Genomic DNA, 15,174 nt, shown 5'->3' on the forward strand with positions numbered 1-15,174 from the left:
CAGTCCACGCTACATAACATGTAATGAGATACGTCTTGGTATATCAGTGAGCGAGCGAGATATCCTTATCTACTTTATTACAAAAGAGTCAGTAATAAAAATGAAACCAATTAAAGCCAGTTTATTATTACACTTATTTCCTGCTTTAATACACTGCAGATAACAGGCCGTTTGATTTAGGCCACCAGGAGTGGAGCACAAGCAAAAGGTGACAGTGGAGCTCAAGGGCCACAATGAACCCTTATACCCACACACAGAGCAATCCACAAATGAATTATTTTATGCTTTATAAATATAAGCTACTGTAATTCGATCTCACACACTGTTGAACAGTGCCACCTAGAGGCGTCTGAGCAGAGAAATAAAAAGTCTGTCACGTGTCCCTGTTATCAGCACCTGTGCAGACTTTACACACACCCAGCTGTCCTAGCAAACAAAAGAATAACATGAACCCAGAAGGTTTACAGATGATGTTTCAGAAAAAGAAAAAGCATAAAATTTAATAAATACATCCACTGGGTCTTCTCACTAACCATTCCTTCATTTTCAGCCTTCTCTCTGTTTTTTTTTATTACATTTACATTCTTTTTGTCCACAATCAACACTGTCAAGGCTCCTGAGCATTTACACACACACACACCCACGCGCGCACACGCACACACACACACACACACACACAAAAAAAAACATATTACACACACAAAGAACACAAGACATGAGATGACAAAAGGTGCTCCCTGAAATACTAAAAATAAGCATTTACAAATGTGAGCACAATATTTTTGTTTCCTCTCTCTTTGTAAACATGGACTATTTGATAAACCTACTTACCAAGCCATTTAAATTCACATATGGATTTACAATCGGAAAGCAAAGAGACATGAAGAAGCAAAATAAATAGGTCTTGAATTCTACTGGTTACAGTTTGGGCTCGTTGCTTGATGGACAACTTAGCCTGTCTTGCCTTAACTACGTTTTAACAATAAACAAAAAAGACACAAGTCTCCTGTCAGTCTGTGTCTCTTGAGGTCAGTCATCTGTTTTAGCCGCAGGCCCTCGGGCAGGTCAGCGCTGGTAGTGTGGTACGGCGATGTGCTGGCGGTGGTAGCTGCTCTGATGGGGAGGGTAGAGGAGGTCCGGGGTCTGCGGGGCCAGCCCGGTGCACAGGGGCTCGTGGCTGCTCAGCACTGAGGACAGGTAATTGGCCTCCTCTGTGAGCTGCTTCACCTCCTTCCTCAGGGCGGCATTCTCCTTCTCCAGGTTTTCGCTTTCCTGGAAACACACAGGGACAGGAATGTTAGATCTGAGCTCAAAATAGCAGAAAGTGGTTCTACGCTGCAATGCCAAGCTAGATAAATGATCAATAAATGATCAGCTAAACCAGTCGTTTTTAGGCTACTTTACATGATCTTGTGCTTAAGCAAGTCTTTTCAAATGTCTTGGCCAAAAGCAAGAAGTAAATCTCCTGTGACTCTATTAATGAGGGCACAACAAGCATTGACTGGTTACCACATCAAGTTTTTAAAAAGTTATGGTTTCAAAACCGCACTGCTCCAATATTCTGTTTCAAAGTCTTTTTAAGATGCCGTAAAAAAGTCTCAGAGTGACTGGAGTTGTGTCTGCTGGATGGAGCATGGATCGGAGTGCCCCTTCCCAACGTGTTGCTGAATATAGTTGGTGCGCTTTTCGCGCACTTGCAAAAAAAAGTCAACTTTTCATTGCGTGGAAGGTTATGCTTGCAAAAAACACAGTTAATAAATAATATAAATAACATTAGTAGGACTATAAGTAGCTATATTATTCCAATGGATGTTGGGATAATTGTTTCTTAGATTGTGTCGTACCATTCTGTTTTTGTGTTTGTCGGTATATGCTATCGGAGTTTTGCTCATTTTGTGCTTGACTTTTTCTGGAATGAAACAACCAAAACTTCTACTGAAAGACATATGAACCGTGCATCAATTGGTAGCCACTAGAGGGGGGCATTTCACACCAGATTTTACATGAATGCAGCTATTTTCTGTTGTCTGCTTATAGTCTGCTATGAAGAAACGTGATTGTATGAGTCCAGCACATATGTAGCAGCTGGAGGTTACTTAGTGTTATTTCAGTTTGAATGTAGGTGGCCCAGGCTGACAGAAGAAAAATACATGGAGTGTCAGAATAAAACGGTTCAGATAATAAAATACTACTCTGTTAAGGAATAAGTGAGATTTTAGGATTTGCATACCCATTTATCACAATAACAGCAATGTGAGATGAACTCATAGCCCATGGTATAAGTATGTTGGTACAACATGGAAGCATAGGGACAAAATGACAATATGTATTTTTAAAATGGAGATACGGGGATTGACTAAAGGAGCAGTGTGACCCACAGCTCACATAAACATTGCTGCTGGTACTGGTACTTTTGAATGGATTTGGCTATGGTTACATTTTCTGTCTTGATTACATTTTCTTTTCAACTTCACTCTGACGTTTTAAATCAAAACTGGGGGAAAAAAAACCACAAGTGTTACTAAATGTATATGAATGCGTTTTCTTCCTCTTATTTCTACAGTTTCAACAGTTTTCTAAAAATGTAAAGTATAAGTTTTGTTTTAAGAGGAACGGGCATAAAAGAAAGAAGAAAGTGCAGCACCTTTAAAATACTATTGAAATCTAGCACAGTGTCTTTAAAGAAATTTATTGTATCACAACATATTGCATTTTTCTTTTTTTTAACTAAAATACAACTATGAGGGATTTCTTTGTGTGGCCTTTAGAAAAAAAATAACACCTTATGATGCAGTTCTTCTTAAAATTTAGGTCACAATTTCATTTCTCCTTTTCTGATCATCTTTCATTTCAGAGTAGGGTTTTTCAGGAATGGTGAAGTACGCCTTTGACAAAGCTGGAAAATCTCTAACTTCCCTCACAAAATTCCTGGACCATCAAAACCACAAAATGTAAATTTATATAAACAACACAACTCTTCCAAGAAAACCAATTATCACTGTTTGATACATCGTGGTTGCCGAATCTGTACATCCAAGCCAAACTTCCATAATATATACGCAAAAAAAAAAAAAAGTAATCTTGCACAAACGCTTAAGTTATTATTTAAATAATTTAAGATGTTTCCTTCCTGCTACTCATTGAATCTCCCTCAACACTTGGAGGAGTCCCCCAGGGAATGCCTTCATCCCACAAAAAAAAAAAAAAAAAAAAAATTCTGGACAAACCAAAGGCCTTTATAACTGTTATAGGAGATACTAAAGTAATGTGCTCAGCATGAGTTTGTTGACCTATAATCATGTTAACAGGATAGTGTGTTAGCATTCTGCTAAAAACCACCACTTTGCATGAAATATTTCAGCCCAGAACAACTCATCAGTTCCTTGTGTGTGGACTATCATGCAAATAATAGCTGGCATTTTCAACTAGCATTAGACATCGAATATGTTTTAGCTTAAATATGAACAAGAATCTTCATTTCCTCACTATAAAACACATTATAACACAATTATTGTGAATGAAATGAAGTATGTATCATATACAGGATATAGACATGTAAACACCTGAGCTACATAACAAAATGACAATATAATGCAAGTCACCTAATATAATGAAACCCATCTATAACAATTTACAGGCTCTTGATGTTGTTTAAATATGTAGTTGTTGTCAAAGTTTTGTACTTTACAGGCGTTATTATTTTTCCTAAAATGGTCTGCATCATTTATGAGCAAACTGTGATATAAGATAAAATAAACTAACTCTTTTTATTAGGTCAAATTTCGAGAGTTTCTACTTTTTAATTTTGTTTTATCCTACTAATTCATTCTGTGACAACAGTTTTCATTTGGAAGTTATGTGCACAAAATGTAAATATTTTGTTAGGTATGAGAGTATTATTCATTTCATTCAAACAGTGACTAAACAGGGTTTTTTTTAAGCCAAACAAGTCAATAAAAAAAGATGTAATCTTTACTTCTACACTGAAATTAAGGAAAGAAATTAAGTAACTTTGGAGTCTTCTTTATAGTGCTGTAAGACAGAGCATCAACTGTGTTGCAGAAGTCTGGAAAAACAAGAGAAACCACCTGCAATGTCTTGCAGCAGCATCACAGTGTGAGAAGTTACCATTCATAGGGTTTGAGAGTTTGACTTTCCAAAACAGCTTAAAAAGAGTTAATTCTACGTCACAACCAGAAAACTTTTTTTTTTTTTTTCCCTTTTTTGTGTTTTTTTTTTTTTTTTCTTCTTTACCGTCTATGTGTGGGGATTGTGGAGCAAAAATCTTCCACTCAGGTACTATAAAGGTCATCTCACCATGACCAAAACCTTCAGGTCCTTACTGTCAGAGAAGCTCTGGGTAAACCCCATGTACTTGCGTCACTTAGCCAAATACAGCCCACTGCTATCAGGGCTTTACAAGAAGTGACAGCCCTTTTTTTCTCCCCTGCTGCCCACGACACACAACATTCAAACTCATTTACAGAGAAAAAAATACTACAGAAGAAACAGGAAATAAGAGACTGTGTCACAGCAAGGGAAAAATTCACCTTCCTGTTTATCTAGCGAGACGATGAAAGCAAAACCACAGAGCATGTTCTGTGGTCCCCTGGTGTTCTTTGTGAATGTGACAGGGTTTTAAACAGATTGATAAAATGCAGCATGTTTCACTGGAAGTAGTGTCATGCATTCAGATCTGTTTCACAGAATCTACTATGGCCTACGATGTGGCTTTTCTGAAGGTCAAAATCTCTCCGAATTATCAGATAAAGTTCACAGAAGTTGATGTTCTGAAAACTGAAAACAGAGTGGCGGCAGCAGAGCACGGTGTTAAGGTACAAATTGTCCTTTTAAAAAAAAAAAATATGAAAAAAGGTTAAACAGAAGAAAATCAAATGTAGCTACTTTTGATGTTATGCAGACCTGAACCTGGAGATCCATGTAAGTCATCAACACAGATGACAACTATCACATAAAATTAGCTGACTGAACACACACACTCCTGCCATTGAGCTCGGCAGGGCTGCAGTCTTTGGCGCTGGATTTTTGATTGCCCACACGTGTTAATTTATTCCTTAATCTTCTGCAAACACATAGAGAAGCACCCAAGCGTGCAGCCCAACAGAAGCCATGACACATCACCACATGGTCAGGTAGCATTTTGTAAATATAGCACAAACCTATTCGCAGAGACATAAAGTTCTCTCGTAATGGGAATGCTGTACGTTAAGGTAAAGCTACCTGTTCTGGGCATTGCTTAACATATCCTGTAGTTAAATCTTTGTCGGTTAGAGCACGTTTTGAAAAATAAGATAATCTGCATCTCATGTTTCTGCTGCTGCGTGTGATGTTTGTGGCAAAGTTTTTGGCTTCCTCACCAGGTGAAGGCTGTCAGCTTTCTGAGTTTGCCTCATCCGGCTCTTCTGTGCAGCGATACGGTTCTTCTCTCTCCTCATCACTTTCTTCACGTCATCCGAGGAGCTCTGGCAAAAACACAACCACCTTTCAGTCGATGCAACGCATACGAGGACAAAACCACCCAAAACCTCCTATCTATCACTGGTGGCTGAAAATTGGAGTGTTATGTATGCCAATGGCGGTTTGGCAGGAGATTGAGTTTGCATAGAGCCCAATGTGAAGGGTAGGGTCAGGGAGTGGCTGAGTCTTCGGTTAGGTGTAACGCACACCCTGTTTCATGTCCCTAACGCTCTTGGTATCACAATAACTAATCCTTCTCTAAATGCTGATTCAGTTGTACATCAAAGAGACAACTCTCTCTTTGTTTGTCTGGTAATGTAGCCTGAAAGCCACCAGACGCTCCCATATGAACTGCCATGAACACCAAAGGCTTGCACACGTGAAGGCAGAAGGATGACAGTCACATAAATGCGTTTTCCTGGCAGCGTTTAGATCATTCACAGTTTCGAGAATTGCAAAACAAAAAAAAAAGAAGAAGAAGAAGAAGAAGAAAAAGAAAAAAAGAAAAAACAAGAATTCCCACAGCTTGGGCAAGTGATGAATTGTGCAATTCAAAAAAGCCTACACTTGATGCGAGTCATGCCTCCAGCCCATGTGTGCAAGTGAAACACCCTGACAAGCTGTGAAAAGAAAGAGCTACCAAAGACAGGAGCCTCGATGGCCACAAAGTGTGCATGAAGCACAGAGAGCGATCGAAGAGACAGATGTTTGATTTATATGTGTACTCTTTCAGTAAAACTATTTGGAGATTATCTGAAAAGGTAAACAAAAAATTTAAAAAATAAATAAATAAATAAATGAGACACTTACCGGTCTGCTTCCAGGTGATGGGGACTTGTAGCTTGCGTCGTTGCTGTCAGAGCCCTGAGCCATAGCCAACCACAGCGACTGAAAACCGGTGTCTCTGTCCACTTCTGCTTTGGGTTTCTGAAAAAGTGTGTATGGGTGTGTGTGTGTGTCAGTAAAGGAAAGTCTTTGTAGAGCTCGTTTTGAGCAGAACTTGGCTTACCGCTTAATGAGCAATGAGTCTTTTTCTTCCCTCTTTTCTTTCCCTCTCTGACACTCCTCCTCTTTCACCTTCTTTCTCATTCTCTCTCTCTCTCTCTCGCTCTTTCGCTCTCTCTCGCACTCTCTCTCTCTCACTCTCTCACTCTCTCTGTCTCACACACATACACACACACACACACACACACATGCACATATACACACACTGTGAGAGTTGTATACCTAATTATCTATATCTGATGTGGCTTCTGGTAAGAATCTGGGTAAGTTGCATTAGACTGGAAGTCACATGTCTGATGGAAAGTTTGAACTCAAACTAATTGTGTAAATTCCTGAGAAATAACTTATCACATTCATCTCAACTCAACACCTTCAGGATATCAGGAACTTTGTGTAAGATCACAAAAACAACAACTTTAAAACAGTCAGCTTTCTACAGGAGACAAATGTTTTTCTTTTGTTTGTTTTGCTGTTTTTTTTTGTTGTTGTTTTGTTTTGTTTTGTTTTTTTTGTGCAGCCTTACTTTAATGTCTGTAGGTAAGTATCAAACAGACATCAGGGGTATATCTTCTTCCCCTTTTTTTGGGGCAGTCGCATATGATGCTGCGTTTCGACTCAGTCCTCCAGGGACGCCACATCCCAAACCTCTGGCATGGGTGACTGGGCCTCGAATATCGACACGTCTAATGGTGATTTCCACATTCTGTGCCACGCCGTCTCGCTTTGCGACACACCAGCTGCAAATAAGTGAGGGCGCCATCGAGGCCTCGCGGCATTGAGAAATGCTAAAGGGGCTCCCCAAAAACCCACTCACAGTTCCCTTGTAGCCTTTTCACTGTAAATGATGCTGCAAGTGTGGGGATTGTCTGAGAAAAAATTTAAATTTGGTGGAGGTTTACGGCCTCTGTGGGGGCAAAATATACTGGAAATGTATCAAATTTTGCCCTTGAATCCAAGCATTCTTTCATGTGGCGTTATTCTGAAAAATGATCGCCCCCCCCCCCTCCCCCTTACAAATTTATTTTGGTTCTCCTTTTTTGTCATAGCTAAATACTTACGATTATCAAACTAATTTTGATATTAGATAAAGACAACTTGAGTCCATAAGGAAAAATAATTTTATTAAAAGCTATATCGTGAGTCTGCAAAATAATTGCCCCCCAGAACCTAATGGCAGGTTTTGCAGCCCCTGCCAGCACATTAAAGCATTTTTGATAACTGGCAATGAGTCATCGCTGTGGAGAAGCTTTGGCCCACTCTTCTTTGCAGAATCGTCACAATTCAGCCACATTGGAGGTGTTTTGAGCATCGAGGTCACTCCACGGCATCTCAATCAGATTCAAATTTAGTCTTTGACTAGGCCACTCTAAAAGTTTTACTTTGGTTTATGGGAACTTAGCAGAGGTGGATTTGGTGTGCCTGTAATCATTGTGCCCGTTGCAAAACTCAAGTGTATTTGAGCTTAAGGTTATGAATGGATATTCTCTGACAGGAATTTCCCGGTGTCGTTTATCGTTCAAGGTTTGTCGCTCTGTCAACTACAGTTGTCCCAGACCATCCCTCTACCACCATCATGTCTGACTGAAGGCATTGTCTTTTTCCTTTTCACAACAGATGTAACAGGATGCACATGCTCCAAAAATCTCCACTGTCAGACCATCAGACGTTTTACCAAATGTCAAAGGGCTCATGAGTATGTTCTTTTGGGAAATATGAGATACATTTTTTGATGGGGTCAGCAGCCATTTATGCCTTAGAGCTCTCCCATGGAGGCATTTTTTCCCCTTATTGTTCCTTTCTCATCATTCAAACATGAACACTGACCTTACATGAGGTAAAGGAAGCCTGATGAGTTTTAAAGCATTCTAGGAGCAATTTTCGTAAGCCAGCTACTTTTGTGAATATTTTTTCTCAATGTGGTTTGTTTGAGGCTATAAGCTTATTAATTGGTTTTAGAACAGTTTTCAGTATAATACCTGTTAACGTCTTGTTTCTGATCCTTTCTTGGATTCATTTATCTTACTTTATTTTGTCAGAGGGGTTCCTTTGTTAATTTTTTTGATCAGGAAATACATTTTTCCTGAAATCATTATTTGAAATCTGCATGTTTATGTTCACTCAGGTAACTGTAGATGTTTTTTTTTGTTTGTTTTTTTTTGATGATCTAAAACATTTAAGTAGTACAGAAAAGAAGGACACAAAACATAATATATCTGTTCTTTTTTTACTGCACTGTGAAACCTAGAGTTAGACTAATTAAAAGCCGCAGTTGCCCTTTTACTTGTGATAGGCCCTTTCTTGTTTGGCCCCCGTCACGAGAAAGCATTTGGCGGTGCAAGAACAAGATTTTCTTGTGAGAAAAAAAAAAAGAATCAGGACTAAAACAGCTTTGCTTGGCAGAACAGTCCTCCCACACAAAAACATGTTCCACCATCGCAGGAATTTTGAAGAGCTTGGGCAAGGGCAGACATTTCTAATACTTGGCATTTAAGGCTGTCCAACAGAGTTGAGAGTGTAAGAAAAGAAAAGAAAGGAGAAAAGCTGATTTGTCCAGTTTTGTGGTAACCAGGAGAGAAGCACAACACGGTTCAATACTAACCCAAAACGTGTTTGCTTCTAGAATATTCTGAGAAACCTACTTACTGAAGAACGTTGTATGCACACACTCTTGTAATGTGATGTGTGTGTAATCATCCGCATTCTTCTAATACACAAACCTCAGCGATAAACTGCTCTCTCAATGCTAAGGAAGCATTTTAAGCACCCTGATAAGTGGTCAGTGTTTCTTGGAAGTAGCTGAGGGGAGGTTTCTTTTAAGCTTCTGATTTGGGAAAATGATCATTCAAACACTTCTGAGCTTAAAAATATCAACACTGCTGTTGTCACGTATGAAGTATTTACTCATACACGAATGACATTTATGACTCGTTGTGTCCAACGTGTGAAGCCCAGACAGTGACAGTGTCTACTGCCACTGTTTTCGCTTTCACAAGCCCGGTGTGCAGTAAAAGAGTAATGTCAAGGTGGAACGTTGGATAATTAAAGTGCTTTGAAAACTACTTTTACATCATGACACATTTTGATCATGTTGTAAAAACAGGGTTTTGCGAATTTTAATGAGATGCTATGTGAAAAGTCAATATGAGGAGTCATATTGTATCATCTTAAAATGGAAAGGGTATGGCACAGCTAAACCTACTGTGCCATGCCAAGACCAGGAGAGGATTCATCAGCGAAGCAGCCAACAGGCTATAATAGCTTTGAAGAAACCGAACACAACCAAACCACACAGTTGTCCTGTTGGCCGAACTGCTAACAGGACAACTATTAGTCACGCACTGCACAAATCTGACCTTTATGGAAGCGGTGGTAGCACCATGCTGAGAAAATATATTAATTCTGCAGGGATACAGAGAAACTGAATTAATTGATAAATGATATTATTCTGATTTAATTGATATGAATATATATTAATGTCTCAGTATGACCCCGTCAGATCAAATAAAGAAAAAAACATTACGGAAATATTCATGCCACAATACAAATTATAAAATCGTCTTTATAAAGACGAATGAAAGGTTATTTGAAACTGAACAGAGCGTCAAAGTTTCTAAAGTTTGATGTAGTGTGTGGTACACTCCAGAAGGAGGCGGTGTTGGACAAGATTCCCAGCTGCTTTATGAAGGATTTCGATGAAACAAGAAGCAAGAATGGATGTTAAAGCAGCTTTAAGATGCACAAATATAAATAAGGATTTGATAGTAGTTTATTAATGAGTATAAAAAGACTGGGTCTCACCTTGTTGCTCAGGCTGAACTGCAGCATCTATTCACAGGGGCGATCCCACTACTGAGCAGTACGGGGGATTTGACCTGCTCCGTTCCCGACCTGGGCCGGTTCACCCCTCCTTAGAGGACCTGGTGGTCCAAGGCTCCCCCAGGAACACCATATCTATACTGAACTTAGTGTGGACCCCCGCTCAACATAGCCCACTGCAGCTCAGAGCCTCTGAGCTCAAGCAATCCTCCAGCTTCAGCCTCCAGGTAGCTTGGATTACAGGTGAGAGCCACCTCACCCGGCGACAAGCAGCTGATCAGATAAGAAACTGACCAGGAGAGACGATAGCAGGAGAAGTAAGAGAGGGACACTGAGTGGCCCAGTAGTGAATCTATCCTGTCAGACCTTATCCTTTCAGTTTTTAGAAAAATATGTAGAGTCACTTTGGACGGTTAAATATTCATAATAAAAGCAACACTTTAAATCGAAACTCTGACTCATTAAACTGTATCACATGCAGTAATATATTCCACCACTTGGTGTCCCTCTCTTACTTCTCCTGCTATCGTCTCTTCTGGTCAGTTTCTTGTCTGATCAGCTGCTTGTCGCCGGGTGAGGTGGCTCTCACCTGTAATCCAAGCTACCTGGAGGCTGAGGCTGGAGGATTGCTTGAGCTCAGGAGCTCTGAGCTGCAGTGGGCTATGTTGAGCGGGGGTCCACACTAAGTTCAGTATAGATATGGTGTTCCTGGGGGAGCCTTGGACCACCAGGTCTTCTAAGGAGGGGTGAACCGGCCCAGGTCGGGAACGGAGCAGGTCAAATCCCCCGTACTGCTCAGTAGTGGGATCGCCCCTGTGAATAGATGCTGCAGTTCAGCCTGAGCAACAAGGTGAGACCCAGTCTTTTTGCACTCATTAATAAACTACTATCAAATCCTTATTTATATTTGTGCATCTTAAAGCTGCTTTAACATCCATTCTTGCTTCTTGTTTCATCGAAATCCTTCATAAAGCAGCTGGGACTCTTGTCTAACACCACCTCCTGCTGGAGGATAGCAGATACTACACAATTGTATTAAGTATCACAAAGCTGCAACCCCTGAATATGTGAAACTTTAACTTACTTCTGCTGAAATGCGACATCTGAATGATCACATCTCTGATTGCTTGTTGTCTACTGAGTTGACTTTGTCAGTTGAACTTACCAGAATGTCTGAAGTTTTTAAGTTGCACCAGCTTGATGTAGTGTCTGGTGTGCTCCAAAAGGAGGCGGTGTTGAGCAAGAATCCCAGCTGCTTCATGAAGGATTTTGATTAAATAAGAAGCTAGAATGAGTGTTCAAACAGCTGTGTGATGCTAAGATGTAAATGTTTTTGTATCAGTAGTGTATTGCTGAAAATAATAAAGACTGGGTCTCACTGTGTTGCTCAGGCTGAACTGCAGCATCTATTCACAGGGGCAATCCCACTACTGAGCAGTACAGGAGATTTGACCTGCTCCGTTCTCAACCTGGGCCAGTTCACCCCTCCTTAGAAGACCTGGTGGTCCAAGGCTCCCCCAGGAACACCATATCTATACTGAACTTAGTGTGGACCCCCACTCAACATAGCCCACTGCAGCTCAGAGCTCCTGAGCTCAAGCAATCCTCCAGCCTCAGCCTCCAGGTGGCTTGGATTACAGGTGAGAGCCACCTCACCCGGCGACAAGCAGCTGATCAGATAAGAAACTGACCAGGAGAGACGAGATGCTAGCAGGAGAGACAAGAGAGGGACACCAAGAGGTGGAGAAGAGAATTTCGCGTCAGCAAGTGTAAAGCGTCCTTTAGGTTTTAAGTTCTCTAGAGGTCTTTTATTGTGAATATTCAACCATTTAGGGTGACTGTTCTTCTGTCTCCCAAAACTGACTGGATAAGGCATTTTAGAGAACCAAATGATGAATGGATGGATTGTTTTGTCTTTATACAGATTGGTTCCTACAAATGTTCAATCCTTTCTTTAATGTCAGCAATTTCAAGAGGAGTTCATGCTGACCCGTAAATCATTACACATAAAATGGCAACCAAGTCTTTTTCCAGTGTTTCAGAATCTTTTGAATGTTGAATAATTTGGAGCATTTGAAGGAAGTGGCAAGAAATGATTGTGCCTCCTAGTAATAAGCAACGGTGCAACAGTTGTAGAACTTTATCTACAGGACAAGTTTCAATACAGCTTTTCGAACATACACTAACTCCTGCAACTTTTGGAAAGATACAGGTTGTGTAAAGTGATGTTGTCTTCTGTGAATGAAAGTCATGACATTAACCAATGAAATAAATGTCATGCAACATATGTTCATGTAAATAAATTGTCCTTTTAGCTTTAATTTTTTCAGTGCGATCCAATATTCTAGACAAAACAAGTGAAAATACCTTTCAGACATTTCTGCAAACGAAAGGTTTTGAAAAATCCACAGATTCATAAATAAAGTGTTGTCTTTATATCTCACCACAACGTGGCTCGCCAACTTCAAATTGTACTTTTTGGAGTTTTGCATTGGAAACAACTGAGAGGCAGCATGTTTCGGAATCTGTGGCACAGTGTGGAGGGGTGTCTTTGAAAGGTTACAGTGATGAGGGTCGGAGAGGAGGACGTGAAGGGTCCTGGCACCGTGCTACGGTCTAGCAGAGAGACTGCATTGTTCTCTGACCTAAATTTTATGACGTGGAACTGCAAGGAAAACGGTCAGACTGAATGGGATGCTGTGCAGCAGAGTCTTCTCCCTCGATGGGCAGACTGTGACTTCACCCAACTGTCAGAAAGTTTTAGTACTGAAGTGTTTCTCAGAAAGGATAAAAACAGAAAAACACAAAGCGTCGTCTCTTTCCCCCCTAAGTGTTACAGTAACGTTTCGAGAACCCTTCAAAATAAGTTAAATGGCACAAATGCTTGTCCTGCTCTGACTTTAATAAAGTTCATTAGGGTTTATCGGAAGTTGTTTTTTTTTTTGTTTGTTTGTTTGTTTTTTCCCCAAATCATATAACATCAACTAATCATTAAAACACATGATGTGGTCATTCACACAGCGAATAAAACAAAACATGCATTTGAAATTTAGAATAATTCAGCTATAAGGATTAAAACAACAACCAGGATGTTGGCTCATTTACAATATTCAGGCTGGAAATAACAGAAGTGGCATCAGGACATAGGGTCATTAGATCAGTCTATCATCAGGATAACAAGATATTATCTAAGGGAAGCTCATCTAGTGTGAATGAAAAACTCTGGAACCAACAGGATCAGTTTCCCACAGAAACCACTGAAGATCATCACTCTGTTACATGAGAAAAAAAAATGTTTTTTTTTTTTTATTATTTAGATTTTTTAATTAGGCTTTATGATAGGTGGTTGGATCATATGCATTTTTTTTTAAAAGGGAGCAATTTATTGAATTTATTAGTGAGACTGGTGCTTGCAGTTATGGTAATTACTGGTCAAACAGAGTCTGAAACTTCCTTTAAAAATGACAATTTAGCTGTTTAATTTATATTTTTATTAAAACAGACAGCTCCTGCCCGTTTCTATTTTTTCTTAGCTGTCTTGCCCTTCCTTGCCTGTCCATTAAACACTAGCAAAATTTCAAACAGAAAAGGGACTTTCAGTCAAAGTGTTTTTTAGGCTCATCAGCATCTCAAAAAAAAAAAAAAACATCCACATTCCACCAGCGCATTTCTGGGCCTCACATCCTTATTCCACTCACTGCCTTGAAGCTCGTCTCTGTGCGAAGAGGCGGAAGGTGGGTGGAGCAGATAAATCTCATTCTGTTTTTCATCAAGCTGACTTCATTCTTCACAGCCCTTTTGATGAGACAGGGGATCAAACCGGGGTGCAGAGTGGGGTAGAGATTTACAGCTGAGAGAAGTGTGCAGGCTATTACAGCTCAGCGCCCTGCTAATGAACAATCACGCTGCGTGGAATCTGTGGATCTCATCAATCCAGGGTCACTTTATGAAAGATGACCACACTCCAACCCTGTCGTGTTAAAGGACGGCGAGATTCCCCTTCATTGTCTGGTCAGAATTTATTTTAGATTATTTTTGCGTTTTGTGCCGCGCTACTCAAAGTCTTGATCCATTTTTATTTTTCTACATTTCTCCCAGTGAATTCTGAAATAAAGGTCTATTTAAGAGAGGAAAAGAGAGTCTGGTTCCTTGTCGGCAGAATACGAAGAGACATTTAGAAGATGGCACACCAGTTATTATGTCAGAGACCAAAACTGAGCCATTTGGCCAACATTCAATAATCCTGCGTGTGGAGAAAAAGCAGCACTGCACGCCACCCCGAACACAATATCATACTGATGAAAAATGGTGCTGGGAGCATTATGAACATGGGTGGAGCTGACTGAAGGGAAAGGCTGGAAGAAAACCAGTCAGAGGCTCAAAAACACTTGACTCTGGGACAGAGGTTCACCTAACAGCAGAAAGACAACCACTGACATACAGCCTAAGCTACAATGGAAAGATTAGATCAAACACAATATGCTAAAATCCCCTCATCAAATCTATGGCCTAAATCCAGCTGTCTATAGCAAGACTTGAAAATTAATTTCCTGATGCCCTGCATCCAAATCTGAATGTACTTGAGCCGTTTTTTGCAACGAAACGTGGGAAAATAAAATTACTTTGACGTGCAAAGCTGATAGAGACACAGTCCAAAAGCTCTGCTGCAATTGCTGCAGAATGCGTCTCTGCAAAAACATTGATTCAGTGGGATGATTAAATGCATGCAACACTTTGTAAAAAATAAAAAATAAAAAAACAGTATTTTCTGCATTAAATCTGATTTTTGTCCACTACTTTTGTGTTAAAACCGAATATGGTGTGGTAAAAACATTCAACCTGCTTTTGGGAATGCAGCTCACCATCCTGCTCCAT

General features: G+C 40.0%; 1 protein-coding gene and 3 non-coding genes across 4 annotated transcripts; 1 reads left to right on the forward strand and 3 right to left on the reverse strand.

Moving 5' to 3' along the window:
• Positions 1 to 105: 105 nt before the first annotated feature.
• batf (basic leucine zipper ATF-like transcription factor) lies at positions 106 to 6,577 on the reverse strand. Its single transcript, XM_014990206.2, has 4 exons — positions 6,488 to 6,577; positions 6,289 to 6,405; positions 5,379 to 5,483; positions 106 to 1,272 (listed from the first exon to the last, which is right to left on the reverse strand). Exons 2-4 carry the CDS (start codon positions 6,349 to 6,351, stop codon positions 1,066 to 1,068), a joined length of 375 nt encoding a protein of 124 aa, XP_014845692.1. The 5' UTR covers positions 6,352 to 6,405; positions 6,488 to 6,577; the 3' UTR covers positions 106 to 1,065.
• Positions 6,578 to 10,264: 3,687 nt separating this feature from the next.
• On the reverse strand, positions 10,265 to 10,563 carry LOC148153050 (signal recognition particle RNA). The gene has a single exon (XR_015761885.1).
• A 304-nt stretch (positions 10,564 to 10,867) lies between these two features.
• Positions 10,868 to 11,166, forward strand: LOC148153051 (signal recognition particle RNA). Its single transcript, XR_015761884.1, has one exon.
• A 495-nt stretch (positions 11,167 to 11,661) lies between these two features.
• On the reverse strand, positions 11,662 to 11,960 carry LOC148153052 (signal recognition particle RNA). Its single transcript, XR_015761886.1, has one exon.
• Between the last annotated feature and the right edge of the window lie 3,214 nt (positions 11,961 to 15,174).

The sequence above is a fragment of the Poecilia mexicana genome, unplaced genomic scaffold (assembly GCF_051168715.1).
Source record: "Poecilia mexicana isolate PSO_F unplaced genomic scaffold, ASM5116871v1 scaffold_21, whole genome shotgun sequence".
Taxonomy (NCBI): domain Eukaryota; kingdom Metazoa; phylum Chordata; class Actinopteri; order Cyprinodontiformes; family Poeciliidae; genus Poecilia; species Poecilia mexicana.